General features: G+C 35.9%; 1 protein-coding gene and 1 long non-coding RNA gene across 4 annotated transcripts in view; one reads left to right on the forward strand and one right to left on the reverse strand.

The window, feature by feature from the left end:
- Positions 1-24,582, reverse strand: part of LOC123315248 (RYamide receptor) — a 48,571-nt gene that overhangs the window by 10,404 nt on the left and 13,585 nt on the right. For 2 of the 3 annotated variants that reach the window (XM_044900866.1, XM_044900867.1), the window contains exons 3-5: positions 18,830-19,034; positions 6,829-6,897; positions 2,224-2,428 (exon numbers count right to left, since the gene is read on the reverse strand). In XM_044900866.1, coding sequence (XP_044756801.1) covers positions 2,224-2,428; positions 6,829-6,897; positions 18,830-19,034 — 479 coding nt within the window. Of the gene's footprint in view, positions 1-2,211; positions 2,429-6,828; positions 6,898-18,829; positions 19,035-24,582 lie in introns of all 3 variants that reach the window. The other variant, XM_044900868.1, reaches the window with a different exon arrangement.
- On the forward strand, positions 18,597-18,794 carry LOC123315250. The gene is made up of 2 exons (XR_006537933.1): positions 18,597-18,708; positions 18,763-18,794. It is a non-coding gene; the product is annotated as an uncharacterized LOC123315250 (long non-coding RNA).

Raw genomic sequence — 24,582 nt, forward strand, 5'->3', positions numbered from 1 at the left:
ATAAAAAAATACGAAAATTCAAAGAACCCAACTCTTGTAAGAGTTTTCGAGTAATTTGATGTTCAAAAATTAAAAGTATCTGTGAAATTTGAAAAAATGGGTACTTTGGCTGAATACAACTCTATTTGAAAGATCCACAGATGTGTAGTGTCACAGACTTAGCTAGGGGTGGTACAGGGTGGGCAAAATTCGTTGTCTACTGAAGGGATCTCGAGAACTATAGCAGCTAGAAGAAAACGGACGACACATTCTCGAGCTCTTTTTTCCTGACTAATCCGAAACTGAAAACAGATCCAGCCTAACGTTCATATATTTTGAGTTATGAACGAAATTTGAGAAATTGTCATTTTCAATGAAGCTGAATAACTCGCTTATTTGAACTCGTATTCGAAATCCGTTGTTTCATTCTACAGGCACTTTTGTATGAGGAATTCGAATATGATATTAATAAATGTTTTGATCTAGTCATTTTCGAGATACGACAGGGATTTCTGATTTTTCAAATGTAAACTATAGTTGAAAGCTCTTCCATCTTGTTGCAATTTTTTTGCTGATTTCAAAAATGTATCATATGTCGCTATTCACATGAATGTAACGTTAGAAAAAAAATTCAATACTTTTTCCTGCTTTTCGATTCACTGTTGAATTTTCAGTAGGCTGGCGTAACCATAGTGACCGTTGAAAATGCATTATGGTTCTTGAACTCCACATAATTCTATGTGAACTCAACCTTCTGTGATAGGAATCACCGACTGACGAATAATTATTTCTTTTATATATCGATATCGAGATCGATATCCTTTTAAAGAGAGTAAAAGACTTTCGTCTGATTATTAAAAAAGAAAATTTATTCAATTATCGTTTTTCTATTTATGAGAGAAACTTCAAGAGTCAGTAATATCTATATTAATAAAAGAGGATCTATGGTTTACTTCAAAATGCTTTATTGTTCAAACGATCGCACCAAATTGGACAATTCTTTTTTTGTTGTGTTTATTATTGTTAGGGCAAGGTTTATATAACAAAATATTCCCAAAAAAAATTGTACAGAACAGAAAAAAAGGCAATCCTTTTACTTACGACCAATCGAGCAATCACGATGAGTTAGTTATTATTATCTACCCTAGAAATAATTCAAATGGCAAAACTAGCTTTGCCGGGTCACCTAGTTATAAATAAAATACGATAGCTATATATAATTATAATTTTTACAGAAGTAAGATGATGAAAAATAGGTACTTCTGTCAACGGTAGTGTTCGAATTGTGAACCATCGTAAGATAAGCATGTCAAACATCGCAAGAACAAACGATGGCAAATTAATCATCGAAATATTTATTCAGCAATCCGTGATTTCAATCATAGAGGATCAGGTTCACAAAATATAATGCATATTCAACGGTTGCTATGGTAACCCAGCCTACTTATAATTCAACAGAGTGGTTGATTTTTTTTTCTTACGTTATATATTCATGTGAATAGCAACATATGATACATTTTTGAAATCAGAGAGCTTCTTGCTCTCTTTCAACTATAGTTTACATTTGAGAAATCAGAAATCCCTGTCGTATCTCGAAAATGACTGGATCAAAAAATTTCTTAATATCATATTCGAATTCCTCATAAAAAAGTGCCTGTAGAATGTAACAACGGATTTCGAATACGAGTTCAAATAAGCGAGTTATTGAGCTTCATTGAAAATGACAATTTCTCAATTTTCGTTCATAACTGAAAATCTATGACCTTTAAGCTAGATCTGTTTTCAGGTTTGGAATAGTAAGGAAAAAAGAGCTAGAGAATGTATCATCCGTTTTCTTCTAGCTGCTATAGTTCTCGAGATCCCTTCAGTAGACAACGAATTTTGCCAACCCTGTACATCTCATTTTGCTATATCTTTTCATCAGGTCTGAATCGGAAAAAATGGTATGGGAGCTTCTTTTGACCTCAAAAATCTACTGTTAAAATATGTGTACTAGTCAAAGACTCATCCTGTATATAACAAAACATTCGGTAAAGACGCAAGTCTATATTATTGCTGTAATTATGCTGTCACCAAGCCTTCGAACACTATTTATGCTTGCTGGGATGGAAATGTTTTGGAAAATATCCTCGAAAAACGTTGGAGAATTCCTCGATTGTCTCATGATAATATCATATAGTTTTGAGAATTTTCGTCACTTACAGAGGTGAGCAAAACTACACACACACACACCTTGCTACTCACCTACGCTGGGTGGTCCTGAGCCAGTCCTAAAATAGTGACCCTTGCAGCCTGGTATCCTTCTCAGTATGTGGTTCAAGCTCTCCTTGAAGCGGCTGTTCATGTAGCAATAGATGATGGGGTTGTAGCAGGCGTGGGACATGGCCAAACCGTGGAATGGAAAATAGAGCATCTCCAAAACGTCCACCCTTATACTCTCCACGAAAATCTGCGGAAAAGTAGGTGTATATATGAAATGTGAGGGGAAAAATGTGCGATACGGGGAAGATAGGGAATCGAGGATGTGCGGACTTTTTGGCGATGATGCGAGAGGATCGCAGGCTTTAAATATCCAATTTTCGCGTTATATCAGGATGGCGCGTGTTCGATATACGCCCGTTATGAGTTTCCGGTGACTTTTACACGAAACGAATTCGAATTTTGAACTGTAATTTCATCGCTTTCGCCTTCCCCGAAAATCCAGGAGAATTGGGGGGAGGTTTTCGTTTTGCGTTGAATTCTTCGCACTCAGATTTTCACATTTGCCATGTAAAACATCTTTGACCACAATTTTCGTGGTAATAATTCATGATGAGTGTCCTCTAATGATCAGAGAAAGTTAAAAAAAAATTTTATATCGAATCGAACAGAAACAATTTTCTATAGGTATTCATTTTTATTTTAGCACTCGGTTGGCCATGGAAATTTGACACATTTCACTCTGTATAGTACGAAAATATGGGGTTATGAAGCTGGTCAAACATTTTTGGGTTTTAAATCAACGCAATGTTACCCTTTCTACGTAAAAGCTTCTGTTATTACGTATTTTATCACAATGTCGAATCTCTTCGGAAAATATGTGACGAACATAATTGAAGTTTATACAAATTGATTGAAGGCATACCAAATCCAGTTATTTGCATGGAAAATACAAGAGATCAGTATAATATCATAATATGCACTAGCTTGAGGAGAGTTAATGTTCGTTATCTTCTTTGGCTAAAGTTCAAATACGTTACATCAGTTGTAGATTTCAAAAATAGTAACCCGAAGATGAAATGCATATGATGCAGTGGTTTGGAATGGGTATCTCCCGGAGGAATTAACAGATAATTACAAGAATGTTAAATTCTTCAACAAAAATCATCTTGCATCAATATAAGTAAAAGGAATTAAAGGAAGTTTCAAGTCAAGATAAACTTCACCTTTGAACAAAAATTTCACATGAATAAACAATTAACAGGACAACTGGCGCGTATTTGTGGCTGTTCATCTTAATACATTGATATAATAATAATAATTAGGTATATATTGGTACCTTAAGACATTTACAATGTATAGGACAAGTCAAATGCAAAATAGAAAAATCAATTTTCGAGTACTTATTCTACGATGACATTCATCGAGAATACTGTAGTAAACTTTTCGCATTAATTCACTCAAACATAAAATTCTCAAATGCCACCACTTATTTGGGTCTCCCAATAGAAGGAAATTCTTTGTCATCCTCTTCATTCACAATCTTTCTGATTGTAGAAACATTCAGCTCAAAATATAAGTCGTTTAGATTCAGATGAAACATTAGATATATAAATTCTCTTACATTGAATATGTTCTCTACCGTCTGACGTATTGTGGATTTTAGAATATCAGGGTATAACCATTTGAATGAACGGACCTGAATTCTAAATAGCACTTCCTGAAACCCTGTCTCTTTTTTTCAATCACTTTTGGCATTTTCGTAATAAAAATTGATATTAGTTGCGGCAACGGCGTTATGACATTAAAGACATTTCATGAGTGCCAACATTACTCCGTTCTAGTTACAAAAACTTGAGAAAATTATTTCATGGCCAACCGACTGCTCAACTAAATGTTAATGGAGTATATTTATGAATTGAAACGAATTGTTTCGTAGAAGTACTTGGATGAAATTTTATTTTCTGAGAGCATCATCATCGATATTGAGGAGGAGGTACAGAGGAAAATCAGAAGAGTCTTTTCGTGGAAATTTGTTATACCACGAACCATACCAAAAACCGTATAATATCGAAAGGGCCCCATAAAGCTTGTGTCGTTAAACTTTTACTGCTCTCCTCTCTTTTTGGCCAACGAATAATGCCTAATATCTCATGCAAATACCGACTTTATCATTATGAAGAACTGTTAAACTGCGTATGTCGGTCTGAAATTATGATTACTTCCGTTGGTAAGACATTCGTTCGACATTTGTGGATGTGGGGTGATTGTGGAATTTTTATATCTGGTCAGTAAACAACGCTGACTGCTTGATGAATTGAACTCTTTAGTGCACTCAATTTTTACTTGCACAAGTGACAATAATACATGAGTTGATGAGTTGATAGGTCAGAATTCAAGAGAAATAAAAGCAGCGTTGAGGATATCAAAATGAAACTATACTCCATTCACATTTATTTTAGCAGTCGGTTGGCCATGAAATAATTTTCTCAAGTTTTTGTAACTAGAACGGAGTAAAGTTGGCACTCATGAAATGTCGTTAATGTCATAACACCGTTGCCACAACTAATATCAATTTTTATTACGAAAATGCCGAAAGTGATTGAAAAAAGAGACAGGGTTTCAGGAAGTGCTATTTAGAATTCAGGTCCGCTCGTTCAAATAGTTATACCCCGATATTTTAAAATCCACAATACGTCAGACGGTAGCGAACATATTCAATCTAAGAGAATTTATATAATGTTTCATCTGAATCTAAACGACTTATATTTCAGCTGCATATTTCCACAATCAGAAAGATTGTGAATGAAGAGGATTACAAAGAATTTCCTTCTATTGAGAGACCCAAAAAAGTGGTGGCATTTGAGAATCTTATGTTTGAGTGAATTAATGCGAAAAGTTTACTATAGGATTTTCGATGAATGTCATCGTAGAGTAAGTTCCCGAAAATTGATTTTTCATTTGACTTGTCCTATGCATTGTAAATGTCTTAAGGTACCAATAAATACCTAATTATTATTATTATTATATCAATGTATTGAGATGAACAGCCACAAATACGCGCCAGTTGTTCTGTTAATTGTTTATTCATATGAAATTTTTTTTCAAAGGTAAAGTTCATCTTGACTTGAAACTTCCTTTAATTCCTTTTACTTATATTGATGCAAGATGATATTTGTTGAAGAATTAAACATTCTTGTAATTATCAGTAATTCCTTCGGTGGATACCCATTCCCAACCACTGCATCATATGCATTTCATCTTCGGGTTAATATTTTTGAAATCTACAAGTGATGTAACGTATTCAAACTTAAGCCAAAGAAGATAACGAACATTAACTCTACTCAAGCTAGTGCATATTATGTATACTGATCTCTTGTATTTTCCATGCAAATAACTGGATTTGGTATGCCTTCAATCAGTTGTATAAATTTCAATTATATTCGTCACATATTTTCCGAAGAGATTCGACATTGTGATAAAATACGTAATAACAGAAGCTTTTACGTAGAACGGGCAACATAGCGTTGATTTAAAACCCAAAAATGTTTTGACAAGCGTTATAACCCCACATTTTCGTACTATACAGAGTGAAATGTGTCAAATTTCCATGGCCAACCGAGTGCTAAAATAAAAATGAATGGAGTATAGGTATTGCCCATTTTAGTACAGTAAGTGTATTCATTAAATATATAATATACATATATTTTCGTCTGATACAAAGTAGACATTCCCTTTTACGATATTCTTCGACTGAAAGTTCCCAGAAATCCTTCCTTAAGCCCCTTTGTAAATTGCTGTGATTCGGACCAGAATAGCTGTACTCTCAAAAATTCGCCATCAGTGAATATCGAATATCTAAACCGAAGCAATGTCATTTCGACCAATTTCCCAATTTAATTCTATCCAAATTTCCAATATTCCACCTAATTAGCCAGAACGCCAAACCAATAAGAGCACAAATGAACTAAAGGTTCTTCGGAGGGTATAGCTAATGAGCCTGGGAAAGATTCATTTGACAAATCGGTCCCTCCATATCCCCCACAATAGAAACGTAATTGCTAGAAAGCACTGACGAATTATTCAACGATCCGACCTCGCGAAAGTTTTCACAAACTTTCCGCAGGTATGCTAAAGCGTTATCCCGATGTGTTTCAAGTGGAAATTAGGCTTGGAAGTTGGACTGCCTGCTTCGGGTTACTCTGAAGGGATTTATGAGGGTAAAACGGTACAGATTTGTGGCCGAGCAAGGCCGTTTGGACATAAAGTCAGGAGATATACAGGGTGTCCAACACGATTGATTTTTAAGAGACAATTCAGAGTTGTAAATTTTTGCCCAAAGGAGAACATGTTTTCAGCAAGATTTAATTTTTTGAACTACTTTTTGATCTATAGATTAGGTTAGGTTAGGTTAGGTTAGACAATTCAAAGTTGTAAATTTTTGCCCGAAGGAGAACGTGTTTTCAGCAAGATTTAATTTTTTGAAGTACTTTTTAATCTATATATTAGATTTCAAGGTATTATTGAAGATTAAGGAAAATTTTCGAAATGTTCCATGGTTTTTTTCGATCAAAATTCAAAGAAGGGCTCCAAAAGGAATAACTTGTAGCAGAAGTAAGAGAAGTACGACAAGGATAAAACTGTGCTTACCATCAATATGTTGTAAGGTAACCAGCACACGGTGAATACACACACTACAGTTACCATCATCTTGACCATCTGAAAAAATAAGTAATTTACCCAAAAATAACATTTTCGTAACATAATTTCCCAAAAATGGTACAAATTTTTTATTTCAAATTGCCACACAAATGATAACAGCTCAGAGGAGACCTGGACAAACAGGGTTTAAATGAAATTTCTACTTTTTTCTTAGAAACTGGAAAACTGACACAAATTAAGTCGAGGAGACACTCTATAGGAGTGAGATAGCAACCGAAAATACCTTCCCTTCTAATGATATACGCCTACTAGGTAAATTTAAGTTCGAACATACATTCATTCATTCATTCATTGCTGTATCGTGTTACCGGGAATAAATCTACAAAAAGACATGAAAAAAAGAACAGACTTATAGTTTCTTAGGGCTAATTGCGACTGTGTGCCCTCCTGTGACTGAAGAGTGACCTACAGATCCTTCCACACTCCGGGAATGGATAGTCACCAACCAGATGTGGCCTTCTCTAGTCTCCATTATAACTGTGCACCATAGACCTCCACTGTGACCTGTCTAACGCTAGTTGTTCCCAGTTTTGATTGGCATTAACTGATTTTAGGGATTGATGTAGTGTATCCTTAAACCGCTTATACTTACACTTATACCATACAGAGCTATTTTGGGGAGTCTTGTGTCTTGCATCCTCAGAATGTGGCCGCTCCATCTGAGTCGGGCCCTCGTTACTTGAGTCTCAATTGTTGTACAACTCGCGCGTTGCAAGACTTCTGCATTCGAAACTTTGTGGAACCATCTGTTGTGCATTACCTGTCTTAGATGACGTTGTTGCGTTTGTTCAAGCTGTTTAATGTGTCGCCTGTAGGGCGTCCAGCTTTCGCTTCCGTAAAGAAGTGTTGGGAGGACCACTGCTTTGTAAACAGCTGTCTTGGTCTTCAGATTGAGGTCGTGATTTTGAAACACTCTTTCCTTTAGCGTCCAGAATGCCCTTGATGCCGAATTGATACGATTGTGTATTTCCGTGTCTAGGTTAGCCCCAGTATTTATGAAGCTTCCCAAGTTCGAAGATAATTCCAGTATCAAGAACAATTATTATCAATTGAATTTGTCACTGATAAATGTAGGAAATTAACTATTGAAATGCTTGGAAGTGTCGGACAAAACTTCCAGGATAATTTGTACCATTCTTGTATACACTATTTGGACATTTATTAGATTGAAATTTTCACCCTTCATGCAGAAGCCACTTCAATCTCTGAAATGTTGATAAAATTCTTCGCCACCCCCATCATCCCGGATTTCCACCCTCTATTCCGAATTCGCCCAAGCAGTTTGTAGTAGACGTTTTTTTTCTTTTCGATTGCCCTCAACGGAAAATCCCCCATCCGAACGATTTAGGGGCGAAATATGTCACTGCGTTTTTCACCTCTGGCGAATTTTTATCCAATTGAATCCCGGATTTATTACAGCAAATATTGAACCCGGTTTTTCTTCATTTTTTCGCATCACAAAAAATTGTCGGGAAAAAAGAGTAATCTGTTATGATGAATTTCTATTTTACGGTCGTGACAGATTCAATTGGGGATTGACATATCAATTTTTATCAAGCGGGTAATGATTGGTTTTTTAATGAAGGGTTTGATTCAGTTTGTGTTTGATTTGTTTGTAGTTGGAGTTGAACTGATCAAAGACTGCCTGGTACTGACCAACTTAATTCGACTTCTACGAGGATATATTGAAAAATTCTTAGCCTACTACAGAACCAAACAGAATTTCAATGTCAAAGAATTTTATTACTCAACATATTCCCCTCTTAATTGGATAGATTCATTACAGCGAACCTGCAACGTCTCTAGACCTTTCAAAAAAAAGGTTTCTTCTTGCTCTGCAAACCAGACCTCCACAGCTTTTATAACTTCCTCGTTGGAAGAAAATTTACGACCTTTTGAAGTTTTTTCAGTTGAGAAAAGAGATGATAGTCGGATGGAGCCAAATCTGGTGAATAAGGGAGGTGTTCTAGTAATTCAAACCCTAAATCACGAATTTTTTGCATGGCAACATGAGATTTGTGAGCAAGGGCGTTGTCCTGCAAAAACAAAATACTTTTGTATAGCTTTCCGCGTATTTTCTCTTTAATTTTTTCCCGTACAGTGGTCAGTAATGTCGAATAGTAATCTCCGGTTATTGTTCTACCCTTATCCAAAAAATCAATCATGATAACTCCATGGCAATCCCAAAAAACTGAAGCAAGAACTTTTCCAGCAGATTTTTGGACACGAAACTTCTTAGGTCTTGGAGGACCATAGTGTCGCCATTGCATCGATTGTTGCTTTGTTTCTGGATCGTAGAAATGTACCCAAGTCTTATCCATAGTAACAATCCGGTTTAAGAAGTCTACATCGTTTTCAAGTCGAGCACAGATCGAACGCGATGCTTCTACCCTTGCACGCTTTTGGTCAACATTCAAACATTTGGGGATCTTTTTTGCAGCAATTTTTCTCATGTCCAAATTGACGCGAACTATATGATGAACCCGTTCGTATGAAATATTCAGTGCTTCAGATATCCGTTTTAGCCCAATTCCCCAAGGACCTATGCTTGGCATGAAAATCTTGTGGCATAATTTGGAAGCTATGTAAGTTGCAAAATCAGAATCTTTGATAATCTCCGATAATTATTAGGTATATCCAGATTTCATATCATAAGTAGGTAGAAGGTTTTCGTTGACTTTCCTATATTTCACCAATAGTCTGTTATTTTCTGAGATACTTGTTTGTAGCGTTTGCTATCCACTTACTAAACTTTATGGGAATGCAATAACGTTGAGCGAGTAGGTACATCATTGGATTATCGAATGATATCTGGAAGATATTCATGTGGAAAAACCATCTTCGTGAAATTGCCATGAGGTGGGTTAAACGAAGGAGAATAAACTGGAAATGATCAATTTTTGGTCATCACCTCCTGGCAGATATGTTCCAGAAGGTTATTTCCATAAAAAAACTCCGATGTTTTCATCTGAGAGCTGCTATTCCAGGACAGGGAACCTTATCCAACTCACATTTTACTGCAAGGGATGAAAGGGAAGATAAGCTCCCCACGAAAGAAAAAAAACTAATGACAACATGCTTTACGAAGACTCATAAGATTAACATCGAGAGTTTTATACGTCTAGAGGTAGGGTAGACGCGTTTAATAGAGTTAAATGACCGTGTTGATATGACGAGCCCCTAAAAGTGTCGGACGATAAAGAAGACTTTGAACCCCTTGACAAATGGATGGGGAAGGTGCAATTTAATGAAGGAGCTGAGGATGATCTCGATAGCTGCTTGATTGAGTGTCGAGAAGACCTAATTTAATCGGCAGCCCTCTTCATGAATTATTTCGTTCGGGTTTAGCTGGAAAATTGAAATAAACGCTTTTTCGTTACGTGGATCGAATAAAGTTCCGTTATTACCCGGAATTGGAGGCAGGCGCTTCGATGAGAGAGTGAAATTTAGTGTTACTACAACTTCGAACCAAAAAACATTAGGTTCTTCCTTTTCAATGTGTCATATATTCTTCATATGAAGATATAACTATTATATATTGAACCTATCGCAACTCCTACACCTGGGACCGCCTAGAGAAGAGAAAAATATACCTGTCCACTGGGAACATCAAAGCCAATTCTCCCTATGAAAATGGAGTTCACAGCAAAATCTGAGCTCCGTTGAAAGATTGGACGTTGCAGAACGAATTACAGTTCAAGAAAAAGGAATTTATTCATCGTGAGTTTGACATCTGGGGGGACAGTTTAATATAAGGATTCTGCATTTTCTTCCAGTGAAGTAGACAGTTCTAGAATGGTTGTAATCTATTTCGAGCAATTTCAAGAGGTTCGTTTAGATTTTCATCTTTGAAAGGGCATTTTTCAAAAATTGCAAATTTCAATCTGCGATATCTCCTGTTATACTTGTCCGATCCAATTGTGATTTCCGGTTTCGTAATCAGCACTAGTCAGGCTTCGATACTAGATCAAAAACTCGAATTCGAAAATCCCAAATTTTTGGGTCAAAAATGAGCAAAGGGTTAGACCCCCCTAAAATTACATATTTGCTCCTTTCTCTGAGAAGTACGGTGTTTAATTATTCTTCCAAAGAAAGAAATTCATACTACTGGTTTTGAAGATTTCAAAAAATCAATGAGTTGACGAGCCAATGGAAAATTGCAGCGTAGACAGCCTTTCAAAGTGAACTCAAAAGTGAAAGATGGAAAATTAAAAAATTTATTTTTCTCGAAATCAGCGTCCAAGATCCATAAATTTGGTATGGAAATATAGGTTTTCGAACACGCATAATCGATTGAAAATAAAATCGTAAGCCTATCTCCTTTCGTATAGATTTTCATCTTCAAAATGGCATTTTTCAAAAATTGCAAATTTTAATCTGCGATATCTCCTGTTATACTTGTCCGATCCAATTGAGATTCCCGGTTTCGTAATCAGCACTCGTCAGGCTTCAATAATAGATCAAAAACTCGAATTCGAAAATCCCAAATTTTTGGGTCAAAAATGAGCAAGGGGTTAGACCCCCCTAAAATCACATATTTGGTCCTCTCTCTGAGGAGTACGATGTTTTATCATTCCTAAAGAGGAAAAAACTCATACTAGTCGTTTTGGAGATTCCAAAAAACTAATGAGTTGACGTGCCAATAGAAAATTGCAGCGTAGACAGCCTTTCAAAGTGAACTAAAATGTGCAAGATGGAAAAATAAAAAATTCATTTTTATCGAAATCAGCGTCGAAGATCCATAAAACTGGTATGGAAATATAAGTTTTCGAACAAGCAGAATCGATTGAAAATAAAATTGTAAGCCTATCTCCTTTCGCTTAGATTTTCATCTTTGAAATTGCATTTTTCAAAAATTGCAAATTTCAATCTGCGATATCTTCTGTTACACTTGTCCGATCCAATTGAGATTTCCGGTTTCGTAATCAGCACTACTCAGGCTTCAATACCAGATCAAAAACTCGAATTCGAAAATCCCAAATTTTTGGGTCAAAAATGAGCAAGGGGTTAGACCCCCCTAAAATCACATATTTGGTCCTCTCTCTGAGAAGTGCGGTGTTTTATCATTCCCCCAGAGAAAGAAATTTATACTAATCGTTTTGAAGATTCGAAAAAACCAATGAGTTGATGAGCAAATGGAATATTGCAGCGTAGACAGCCTTTCAAAGTGAACTCAAAAGTGAAAGATGGAAAAATAAAAACTTCGTTTTTCTCGAAATCAGCGTCGAAGATCCATAAATTTGGTATGGAACCATAGGTTTTCGAACACGCAGAATCGATTGAAAATAAAATCGTGAGCCTATCTCTCTTCGTTTTAATTTTCATCTTTGAAAGGGCATTTTTCAAAAATTTCAAATTTCAGTTGAAAGCTCCTCAAGATCGAACGGATGCTTCAAGATTGCTGTAGTTCTCAGATTCATTACTAGAGGAGTTGTTTATTCGGAATATGCATCACTTTTCAATCTGTGATAATTTTTCTGGAAGATAATCCACTCTAAAGGTGACCTTCGAAAAATTCCCAAAAAGATGGTATCACTAAAAAATTCGACCGAACGATTGCTTCGAGATCGCTGAAGTTCTCATGAAAGCTTCAAAATGATTTCAGTTCTGACATATCTACCGGAAGTTGTTAGATTCTATAGACATTCTCTCAACATATCAACGAAATATGAGTATGGAATTTTCAGAAAGTCATAGTGACCGAGCGTTGTCATCAATGAAATGAATGCTGGGTGGGACGATGCATGGCGTCAATATTGTACGAATATTAAAAGCGGAAATAATAGTGAAAGACTGGGAAGGAAAGATAATATCTGAAAAAGGAATGTTGATGAGAAAATCTTCAAATAATTTCTGAAAGGCAATGAGTATAAAGAATATTGTGCTTTCACTCTATTCGACAGGATTTTGTTTGATTGAAGGCATGTGCCATCATCGTAGAATCTGATTGTAAAACATATCCTAAAAGAGTAACTCGTCTAGTGATAAATCTCGAAATTTCATCAAACCCTTAGGCCTTGACGATTTTACAACTAATCTCATCTTTTTGAGGAAATTTTCAATTAAATACAAGAAATTTCTTCAACTTATTCTGCAGTGCGATTTTCAACACAGGATTTACGCAAGGTTCTGCCCGGATATTCCACCATCCCCAATAAATATCCCATATCGAAACAGAATAAATTTCCTCAGAATTTATGGATAGGTCTATATGACTTACTGGTGGGACCGCAGAAAAATTGGCGTTTCTGGAATTGCTATTGAGCTGGAAACCCCCACGCTGTTTTACTTATGGAATATCTGTCCAACGACATGGAAATAGATGGAATTTTTTGTCGCGATTTATACGAATGGGAAACTTGTTCTTGACGTTTATGCCAGAGGAAATACGTATGTCGATTTCTTGGTCGATTCAGGATGTCGGTATGGAGATTGATGAGGTTTCGAAGGAAATATGTGTTTGGGAATTAAATCTTGAGTATTTTCAGTTATCCATTTAATTGATTGTCGTACAATATGTCGTGAAAAGCTGCTTTAGAGCGAGAAGAAAATTTCCAACAGCTTAGCGTGTAGTTTTAACAGATTACGATGACTTTAAGGTTGCTACTTTTTATGACTGCCTATTACAATTGTTAACAGGGAAAAACAAACAAACAAGTTGTATTCTGACGAGTTGATAATTCGAAATGTACGAGCTAATTGGCCAGAGACTACTGCAATTAGTCTACATCCCTCGAGTCACGCTTAAATTAAATTCACTCCAGTGAATTTCCCCTAATAGTTAACGAAACCGTGGCATTTTCCTCTTATATTCCCAACAGTCCTTTCCTTCCTCACTCCAGAATGATTATCTACCGGATTTCACCCAAAAAAACCTCCAAAATCAATCTGCCTCATCGTACAATCACATTATAACGTCCCACCCCCATTCTACTCTCGAGAACGCTCCCAACGAATCGGAAACTTTTCGGAATATGTATTTCCCCCCATTTCAGTGCCCGGGCTGATTGAGAAGTTACAAATTTCAATTTTGCGAAGACCATTTTTCGCCGAAGTTTCTTAACAACAGACTCGACGAGCTGTAAATTGGGCAACTTTGGTTTTATTTCGATTTCACTGGGGCTGTTTCAATGCACTGCCCTAGAGGGTGCCCTCTGATGGCTTTATTCCGTGAGCAATTTGTTACTTAAATAGATGTAGCTGCCAGAGGATGCCAGGGTCGTTGGTCTGGGTTATATGACTCTGAGGAAAAATTTTCATTTTCTTGAACCACGTAGACGCTTAGGCTTTGTTCTTTTTGTCGTACGTTGTGCTTGTAATTCGTCGAAAAATGTACCAAAATTCAGGCAAGATTTTAATTATTGAATTATAGGGCCAATATTGTGAAGATTTTCACAAAAGCTTCTTTAGATGGTAGAAGGAATTGGGAAGGGCTGACGAGAGCCTATAAACCCAGGAAAATGACACTTTTGGAACTTGACAATACAGGGAGACTTTGACTCGTACAAATATTTCAACAGTAGATTCTTGAGGTCAAAAGAAATACTCTTTTCCTTTACCATTTCTTCCTAATCGGCTCTGTTTCAAAGATACAGGCTGTTGAAAAACCATAAAAAATGGTTTTATCTCACAAACTGTTTTATCGAATGAAATGAAATTCGGAATATAGTTCTTCATCTATTTGATGAATCTTTTTCGAACACAAGATATCACCCACGTCTACCAGTTTTCTCATTATGACCATTACGTACCATAAAAATACCAAAAATTCAAAGAACCCAACTCTTGAAACTAAGTTGGACGACGCTATCCAATGAATATTTGAACCTTTTGTAAAATAAAAGTATTCTTCATATTTTCTCGGATAATGCGACGTTTTCAAGTGATTTGATGTTCAAAAAATTGAAAAAATATCTGTGAAATTTGAAAAATAGTATCTTTACCTCAAGAATCTAGTGTTGAAATATTTTTACGAGTCAAAGACTGATCCTGTACACGGATCTTTTATAGATCCTCATCCTCCTTGCCTAAATGACCCATTCCTTCTGTTAAACCGGCAATAAATGAAAATAAAGAATCTAAACCGAATGCTTCCTTCAATAATACATTTTTATGTGCCATATCCGAGACTGTATGGACTCCCCTGATCATCTCTTCTCTCAAGTTCTATTAATAAAGTTATACGGCTAGTAGAGGATCAATATGTTGCCTATTAAATTTACGATTTTCTCCAGTCGAAGAGTTATATCTAATAATAATTTAAGTGATCTTTAAGATGGGTAGTTACAGATAAGTGGATGGTGCAAAATCCCATCTCTTCTTCTACAAATAAAATTACAATGAAAACAAATTGAAATATGCATGAGAATCATCCGAACATAAATTATTCTCTGAACTTGGGTGGTCGAAATTTCCATTGTTAATATATTTATTGTTTTGAAGTTTTTCTGGATATTTCTCTGTATCTGCAAGGGTTCATTTATAGTCTATCTATAAATATTTCTTTGAATCACTTTTTTCATCACTTTTTGCAGACATATTTCCGATTCAAAAGTTAATAAAACAACTATCTGTAGAAAGAGAACAGAATGAGGAAGATATTTTCAGATGGAAACATATTTACTAATAAGAAAAGTATGCCTGGACTCCACACATCTCTCATTTCATAAGTTGTACTTGTTTCGTACGATACAAGGCAATATTGCAATTATTACCTCAGGCAGAAAGCTGTTAGTGAACTGAAGGAAAATTAAATTTAAAATTTCATCCGGAGGTTGTGCACAACAGAATAACTTCGATTAAACTCTGATCAACTTTTTTCCCAGAAGTTTGATAGTGTTTCTTCGGGAATTCAACATGCTCCACTTCATCATAGGAAAACAGGATGATTTATGACTTGTATTTTGGCTAGTGAAAACTAGCAAAGTCAACTTATCAGTTAGAGATTGGAGTTTCAGATTTTTGCAGCCCATGAACTTTTTGTGGCTCAGAGGATAACACCAATGAAAAATATCTAGTGACTTCAACAAATTGAATGAACCAAATTGACCTCGTGAATTCATAAAATTGATATCAGTGTCAAAGTGCTAATTTCCCGAAAAAAAAGGACACGAAAATGAATATTCCTGGATGATCTCGGCGAGCTAAAAATAAGCTGGTCTTAACAAATTCAGTGATTTAATTTCGCCTCATGACTTTCAAAAGGCAATTTCGCATTGAATGCCCCATTAGCATATTATTGTCTCTGCGGATTTTGAGAGAACGCTATGATGACAGGAGGTCCCGGATAGCCATTCTTAGCGGGAGTGTTTCCAGCCTATTGATAGCACAAGATTCCTCATTTTTTTTTCCACAAGAAAGAATCTCACCCTCACCCAAGTTGATCTTTAAGGATTCTAGAATGAATTTTTATAACGAGACCATTATTTTTCAACTTTTCGAATCTCAAAAAACTAATTATACTATCTGAACTTCTTCCTACACACAGAGACACACACCAAAATAATTTGTATCATTTCATTTCCCTCGGACACCAATACTCTTGCCTTTAGTTCTTCGACGGACAAAACAGCAATCAACATTGATGATGATACACGTAAAACGAAACTTCCTCAGAAACGACGTTACCATGGCACGAAACATTTAATGGGAATTCCATACTGAGCTTTCGAACAATGCTATTCATCTCTTTACGAATATATGATACCTCCAGTTCCACCGGGATATATGGTAACGCATTGACCAGAGTATTTTTTTATTTGCTTGCTCTCCGATCGTGCCGACCTTATTGGCGAAGTTTGCTGATGCGTGAAATTCCATTCGTTTCATCACCCACGCTTTTTACACTTTCGGTTAAGTTTTTGAGGGAGCCACTCTTTGCAAGAGATCGATTTGTGAGGGTGGAGTTAATAAAAAATCTACTAATAGCCAAGGGCTGTCTAAGGCTGAATAACAGTTTAAAATTAAAACTTCTCTCCTTTTCATTCCATTATTTTATTCTTTTTTGTTAGTTTTTTCATATCTTTCATTCACTCTTTCATTTCTGAAGTAGGATTCAATAAATAATGCATTAGATAGTCGGTAAAAACCATCCTTACAATTTGCTAAAAATTTCAATACAATAACAATCTAGAACGCTAACTTGACAGTGCTATGAATATGGATTCTCAACAATTTCAAGCATTTCCGGTATATTTTAACATATATTATGACATAATAGTACTGATAGGAACGTTACTCTTCCATAATGTTGACTTGAATGATTGATGACAGGATCGTTGTGATGAAAATTTTGTGAGATTCTGTTATAACTTTTTGAAAATTCCGAACTGCGATTTTGATGAATCGATAGAATGATTGAGAGGCTCAAAATTTCTATATCAATTGACATACGATACGAGGATGTATTGATATCTAGTTAGCCTAGATCAGTTCCATGCATAAAAAAATATTGCGTTACCATAGCAACGAACAATAATTCATTAGAAGTGTCAGTATGATGTCAAAAGAGTAAACCAGAGTTACGTAATAAATTGAAAGAAAGAAGATATCCACCGAAATTGTGAAAATCGAAAAATTTGAGTATCGTACCATCATCAAGTACTTGAATTCAAAAGGGTTAAGAGGTAAGCAGATTTACAAAGATATGCTTAATACCCTTGGTGATCAATGTCCTTCGTATGCGACCGTGAAAAATTGGACTGCAAGCTTCAAAAGAGGTAAATTTTCCATTGAAGATGATGACCGATCGAGAAGGCCAGTTTCTGTGTCAGTCCCCGAAAATATCGATGCAGTTCATGACATGATTTTATCAGACCGTCGAATTGGGCTAAAACGGATATCTGAAGCACTGAATATTTCATACGAACGCGTTCATCATATAGTTCACGTCAATTTGGACATGAGAAAATTGCTGCAAAATGGATCCCCAAATGTTTGAATGTTGACCAAAAGCGTGCAAGGGTAGAAGCATCGAGTTCGATCTGTGCTCGATTTGAAAACGATGTAGACTTCTTAAACCGAATTGTTACTATGGATGAGACTTGAGTACATTTCTACGATCCAGAAACAAAGCTACAATCGATGGAATGGCGACACTCTGGTTCTTCAAGACCTAAGAAGTTTCATGTCCAAGAATCTGCTGGAAAAATTCTTGATTTTTTGGATAAGGGTAGAAAAATAACCGGAGAATACTATTCGACATTTCTGACCACTCTACGGGAAAAAATTAAAGAGAAAAGACGCGGAAAGCTATCCAGAGGTGTTTTGTTTTTGCAGGACAACGCACCTGCACACAAATCTGATGTTGCCATGCAAAAAATTCGTGATTTAGGGTTTGAATTACTAGAACACCCCCCTTATTCACAACATTTGGCTCCATCCGACTATCATCTCTTTCCTCAACTGAAAAAAAAATTAAAAGGTTCGTAAATTTTCTTCCAACGAGGAGGTAATAAAAGCTGTGGAGGTCTGGTTTGCAGAGCAAGAAGAAACCTTTTTTTGAAAGATCTAGAGACGTTGCAGGTTTGCTATAATAAATGTATCCAATTAAGAGGGGAATATGTTGAGTAATGAAATATTTTGACATTGAAATTTTGTTTGGTTCTATAGTAGGCTAATAAATTTTCAATATATCCTCGTAAATATTCGTTATAGATAGTGTAAGCATGCAGGATTGTTTTGACAGTCTGCCAACGGTAATTTCCAAGCGATTCCTGACGTTATAGCATTGCTATAATAAATGGACTATAATTCACAATTACTCAGAGTATAATTTAATCGAATAAACCCCTCTGTACATTCGAGAGAGTAAGCGAATCTTCGTCTTTACGTCTTTACGTAATGCAATTTTTTCTATTCCAGAAAATCCCCCGTCCGAACATTCATCAAATGGCGAAAACATCGAGATCAATCATAACGAGGCACGTACCTTCCTTTTGGACCTGGCAATCCTCCTGTCTCTGGAATTTTCCGCCTCTCCGGGGATCCTGTGACACCAGATGATGACGGCGATGCTCGTGTAAGAAATTAAGAGGACGGTGAAGGGGATGACGTACTGCAGAACCATGAGCACGCTAGAGTACAGCTTGCCGTATTCGACTCCCACCTCCTTATAGTTCTCCTGGCAGACGTATCTGAAAATGAGGCGAAAATGTTGGCTTATTCGAGCGTGAGATTTTCGCCTATGAATGCAAAGGATTCGAGCTGGGGTGAGTTCTGGGAACTGGTGCCCCGTGTGCGTTTCTTTGAAGGTATTACTCGCCAATTTGTCCCCTTTTTAATTTTTTGCTGGAAGTAAAGCTCGACCAGAAGTGTTCCGGACAGAAAACAACACTAAGAAATAATGTTCTCCAGTTCTCCCAACCCTAAACACGTAGTTATATCGAATATTTTATACAGGGTGAGTCTTTGACTCGTACAAATATTTCAACAGTAGATTCTTGAGGTCAAAAGAGACATTTCTTTCCTATACCATTTTTCCCGATTCGGCCCTGATAAAAAGATAGAGCCATTTTAAGTTTTCATAATGAGCTCTGTGCCACCCCTGGATAATTAAAATTACCTTCAGAATAACTAGCTAAGGCCCGGTACTTTCACCTTCGAATAAATTTTATTCACTGTCAATAAGTATCTGTCGAATAATTTCCTATCTGAAGGATACCTTATTTCGGTGCTTTCAGATGAAATTATTTGACGAAAAATAATTCTATGAAAGCAGGGTGTACCACTTTTCACTGATTAATGTAAAATAAGACACCGCTTTGTAGAAATTGTCATAATTCCAACTAGAAAGCAAATATTTCGTGAAAATCACAAAAAGAATAACCATACATCAAGAATTTAAAAACTTCAACCATTAATGACGTACCAATATTCGATCTATGACAAATAAACTCTTATTAAAGTTCCAATGACAGATTTATTCGATGAATAACACTATCTGAAACTGAAAAGACAGCATTTTTACTTATTCTATGCAAAGATTATAGAGTAGTCTATAATCTTTGATTCTATGAATAAGAATAAATCTGTCATTGAAACTAAAAAGAGTTTATTTGTCATAGATCGAATGTTGGTACGTCATTATTGGTTGAATTTTTTAGATTCTTGATATATGGTTATTCTTTGTGTGATTTTCACGAAATATTCGCTTTCTAGTTGGAATTATGACAATTTCTACAATGCGGTGACTTATTTCACATTAATCAGTGAAAAGTAATATACCGTGTTTTCATAGAATTGTTATTCGTCAAATAATTTCATCTGAAAGCACCGAAATAAGGTATCCTTCAGATAGGAGATTATTTGACAGATACTCATTCACATTGAATAAAATTTATTCGAAATTGAAAGTACCGGGCCTAAAAAAGTTTATTTGTCATAGATCGAATGTTGGTACGTTATTATTGGTTGAATTTTTTAGATTCTTGATATATGGTTATTTTTTGTGAGATTTTCACGAAATATTTGTTTTCCAGTTGGAATTATGACAATTTCTACAATGCGGTGTCTTATTTTACATTAATCAGTGAAAATTTGTATACCCTGTTTTCATAGAATTGATATTCGACAAATAATTTCATCTGAAAGCACCGAAATAAGGTATCCTTCAGATGGGAAATTATTTGACAGATACTCATTGACATTGAATGAAATCTATTCGAAGGTGGAAGTACTGGGCCTAAAAAAAACTCTAGAGTTCTCTGAGAAGACTAGTTCTTGCTTAGTGAAGTTGCAAACTTGGTTTGTTGATTGTAATTCCTGACTTTTTTTCAGAAATTCCGAAAAAACGTAATTTTTTTCCTGTGCTAGATTAATGAAATTTGGAAATTCATTACAGAAGACTTGCTATTTCAGAACACACTTTAATCTCTACGATGTTTTTCCTGGTAGATACGCTTGTCGAATTGTAGGAAAAATATCAGAATTTTTTCTTCTCAAATTCCGGAAAATCGTCATTTTTTTGCGCTAGATGAATGAAATTTGGAGATTTATTACTAGAAAACTTTCAGAATATCTGGCACTTTTAGATCTACGATGATTTTTCTGGAAGATGCAACAATAATAAAATAATATCTTCAACAATCCAGCACCCCAACTTTAGCTAAGAATCACTTAGTTGATAGTTAATAAGTTTAGATACAGAATAACGGTCTTCAAAATTTCATCATAAATACAAAATATAGGTACGTATTAAGGTAAACGCTCACGTCCAAGATAAGAGGCAGCAAAAAATCCCCAAAAAAATCACGTCGCAGGGTGCTACATCATTTTCCTCATGATACACTCACGAAAAATAAAATTTACAGCTGTTTGACGATAAAAACGTCCAGTGTACAAAACGATTTACGAGCCCCATTCGTCTTGCTGAATTGGAGATCTGGTGAAATCTCACCTCCTCCCACGTTTCATATACGGAACTATCGAAGGGGACTTCTGGGAATCGAAATATGGACGTATTGTGTAACGCTACAATATTCTGCAGCGTTATAAAGTCGAGATTGGGGAAGGATGTCGTTGGAGCTCGGAGAAAAATCGGGAGGGAAAGATGTTATTGCCTCTACTCCGGTTTTCCATCAGGTGATGTGGATTGGTTATTATTATAGGATTACATCGGTGAACTTCGCAGAAGTATGGCAGTTTTGGTTTCAATGGAACATGGCCCATGGAAATGGGCATATTTTTCTGTATTTATCAGTGTAGAGTCATTCGGGGCAACTGTGCGCACTTTTGCCTTTCAAGCCATACCCTGATCCCAATGTTGAAGCTAGGAAAATTAAAACATATTCATAAGAAAGAGAATTTTCTAATCTATAAGAAAACATCAAAAAGCAAACAAACAAAAACGTTTTCTTTCCGCAAAAAAGAATTTGCTGGAGAAAGTCGGAGTTCGTTCACATGCCCCGTATTGCGGGTAAGTGTGCGCACCCTCTCGGGGTAAGTGAACGCAGTCCTTAGTGAACCACACAATCAAAACAAATCACAAAATAATGTCATCAAAATGTTACAATATTAGAGAAATGCTGTTTATTGTCAATACAGAAGCGCCTTCTTACAAGCAGTGCATTATTATTCGTGCCACAATTCTTGGTGAACACAACACATACATTCCCATGTTGGTGGCTCTTCATATTTTTCTGAACAAATAGGACAATATTGATCGAGTCTTAACCAAGAAAATCAACAATGTCATGATTTATTCCTCACTGAACAAATGCCCATATAATGAATCTATGCGCACACTTACCCGCGCACACTTTCCCCAGTAAGCCAAAATTTGAATTGACGTTCTTATAGAGTTGAGCAGCTAAGAGAACCTAAAATTTTTTATTATAGGTATATTTAGATTAATATGCCCATGATCGAATAAAATATTGTTTAACACTGAGGGACTCGGAACTTGGACCTGGCAGAACGTGCAGAGATGCTGAAAATTAACAAGAAAACTAGTGAATTTGATTGATTGCAAATAAAAAGTTAAAGAAACGTGGCACGGCGCACTCCCATGAAAAACTAATATGGCGATTCTGCGCCCTTGCTTCACCCAAATGAACCCCTCTTTCATACATTGCATAGTCGAGATATACGCACTGCGCACACTTACCCACTGCGCTCAGTTACCCCGAATGACTCTATGGCAATTTTGGTTTCAGTGGAACATGGCCCATGGAAATGGGTATATTTTTCTATATTCATCAGTGTACCAAGAAAGAGGATAAAAAAGCACAAAACTTCTTGCTGTATGACAGCAATCCTGTCCATGATATTTACTAATGAACCATCACCAAACAGCTTATTTTCTGTGGAGCGATGATGGAGTGTTCAAAAATAAAGCGCGACAACAATAATCCCACCTTTTAACAACCTGTAATCTGTTTTTCCATTCATGGCGAGCTTTCATCTGTTACAGGCCGCACAAATGCGAACTGGATATGGGTATGTACGTCCTGAAAATGAAAAATCGAGGTCGTTCAGCCATTTCAATGTAGCAAACCGATATCGGAGTGAAAATTAGAGATAGAACTTATCATCCACTCTGCCCTTTACCGCCAAACGAATAGACCGAATTGAAATTTATTTTGCCGAAATCAGGGATGGAGGCATAGATTCCCACGTTTAAATCCGGCCATAAAATACGCCAAGCCATTTCAATTTGAATTGCGCCGGTTCATACGAACAATATGTATGGTCCAGTGGCATCAGTTCCTATACTGGAGATAATATAGATGGAGGATGCAAGGACGATCGAAAGTATGCATTGAAAGGATCGGGATATTAATATTACGTCGACATATAACCGCCGCTTTTCGAAAATCTGATAGCTATCTATTTGTACCCAAAAAGTCATCGAGGAAGGTATTTCGTACAAAGATTATAATATCACGATAATAAAAGTAATTTTTGAGGGGATTTTGAAAAATCATATACTGGAGGAGTCTTTGACTCGTACAAATATGTGCTACGTTTTCCGGATCAGCACGGTTTAAAAGATACAGGCTGTTGAAGAACCAAAAAAAAATTTTTTTGTTTTATTCTCACAAATGGTTTCATCGAATGTAATGAATTTCTGAATATAGTTTTTCATTCATTCGATGAATCTTTTTCGAACACAAGATATCACCCACGACTTCCAGTTTTCTCATTATGACCATAACTTACCATAAAAAAACCAAATATTCACTTTGGCTGAATGCGACTCTGTTTGAAAGATCCACGGATGCGTGGTATCACAGATGTAGGCCCGGTACAAAAAAGTCAGGAATTACAATCAACAAATCAAGTTTGCTACTTCACTAAGCAAGAACTAGTCTTCTCAGAGAACTCTAGAGTTTTTTTTAGGCCCGGTACTTTCACCTTCGAATAAATTTTATTCAATGTCAATGAGTATCTGTCAAATAATTTCCTATCTGAAGGATACCTCATTTCGGTGTTTTCAGATGAAATTATTTGACGAATAACAATTCTATGAAAACACGGTATACTACTTTTCACTGATTAATGTAAAATATGACACCGCATTGTATAAATTGTCATAATTCCAACTAGAAAGCAAATATTTCGTGAAAATCACACAAAGAATAACCATATATCAAGAATCTGAAAAATTCAACCAATAATGACGTACCGACATTCGATCTATGACAAACTCTTTTAGGCCCTGTACTTTCACGTGCGAATAACTAAATTTATTCGATAGATAAGTCTTATTCTTAGGATAAGTAAAAATGCAGTCTTTTCAGTTTCAGATAGTGTTATTCATCGAATAAATCTGTCACTGAAACTCGTCAATAAGATTTTATTTGTCATAGATCGAATGTCGGTACGTCATAATTGGTTGAATTTTTTAGATTCTGGATGTATGGTTATTCTTTGTGTGATTTTCACGAAATATTTGCTTTCTAGTTGGAATTATGACATTTTTCACAATGCGGTGTCTCATTTCACATTAATCAGTGAAAAGTAGTATACCGTGTTTTCATAGAATTGTTATTCGTTAAATAATTTCATCTGAAAGCACCGAAATAAGGTATCCTTCAGATAGGAAATTATTTGATGGATACTTATTGACAGTGAATAAAATATATTCGAAGGTGAAAATACCGGGCCTAAGTTTCAATGACCGATTTATTCGGTGAATAACACTATCTGAAACAGAAAAGACTGCATTTTTATTTATCCTAA

The sequence above is a fragment of the Coccinella septempunctata genome, chromosome 6 (assembly GCF_907165205.1).
Source record: "Coccinella septempunctata chromosome 6, icCocSept1.1, whole genome shotgun sequence".
Taxonomy (NCBI): domain Eukaryota; kingdom Metazoa; phylum Arthropoda; class Insecta; order Coleoptera; family Coccinellidae; genus Coccinella; species Coccinella septempunctata.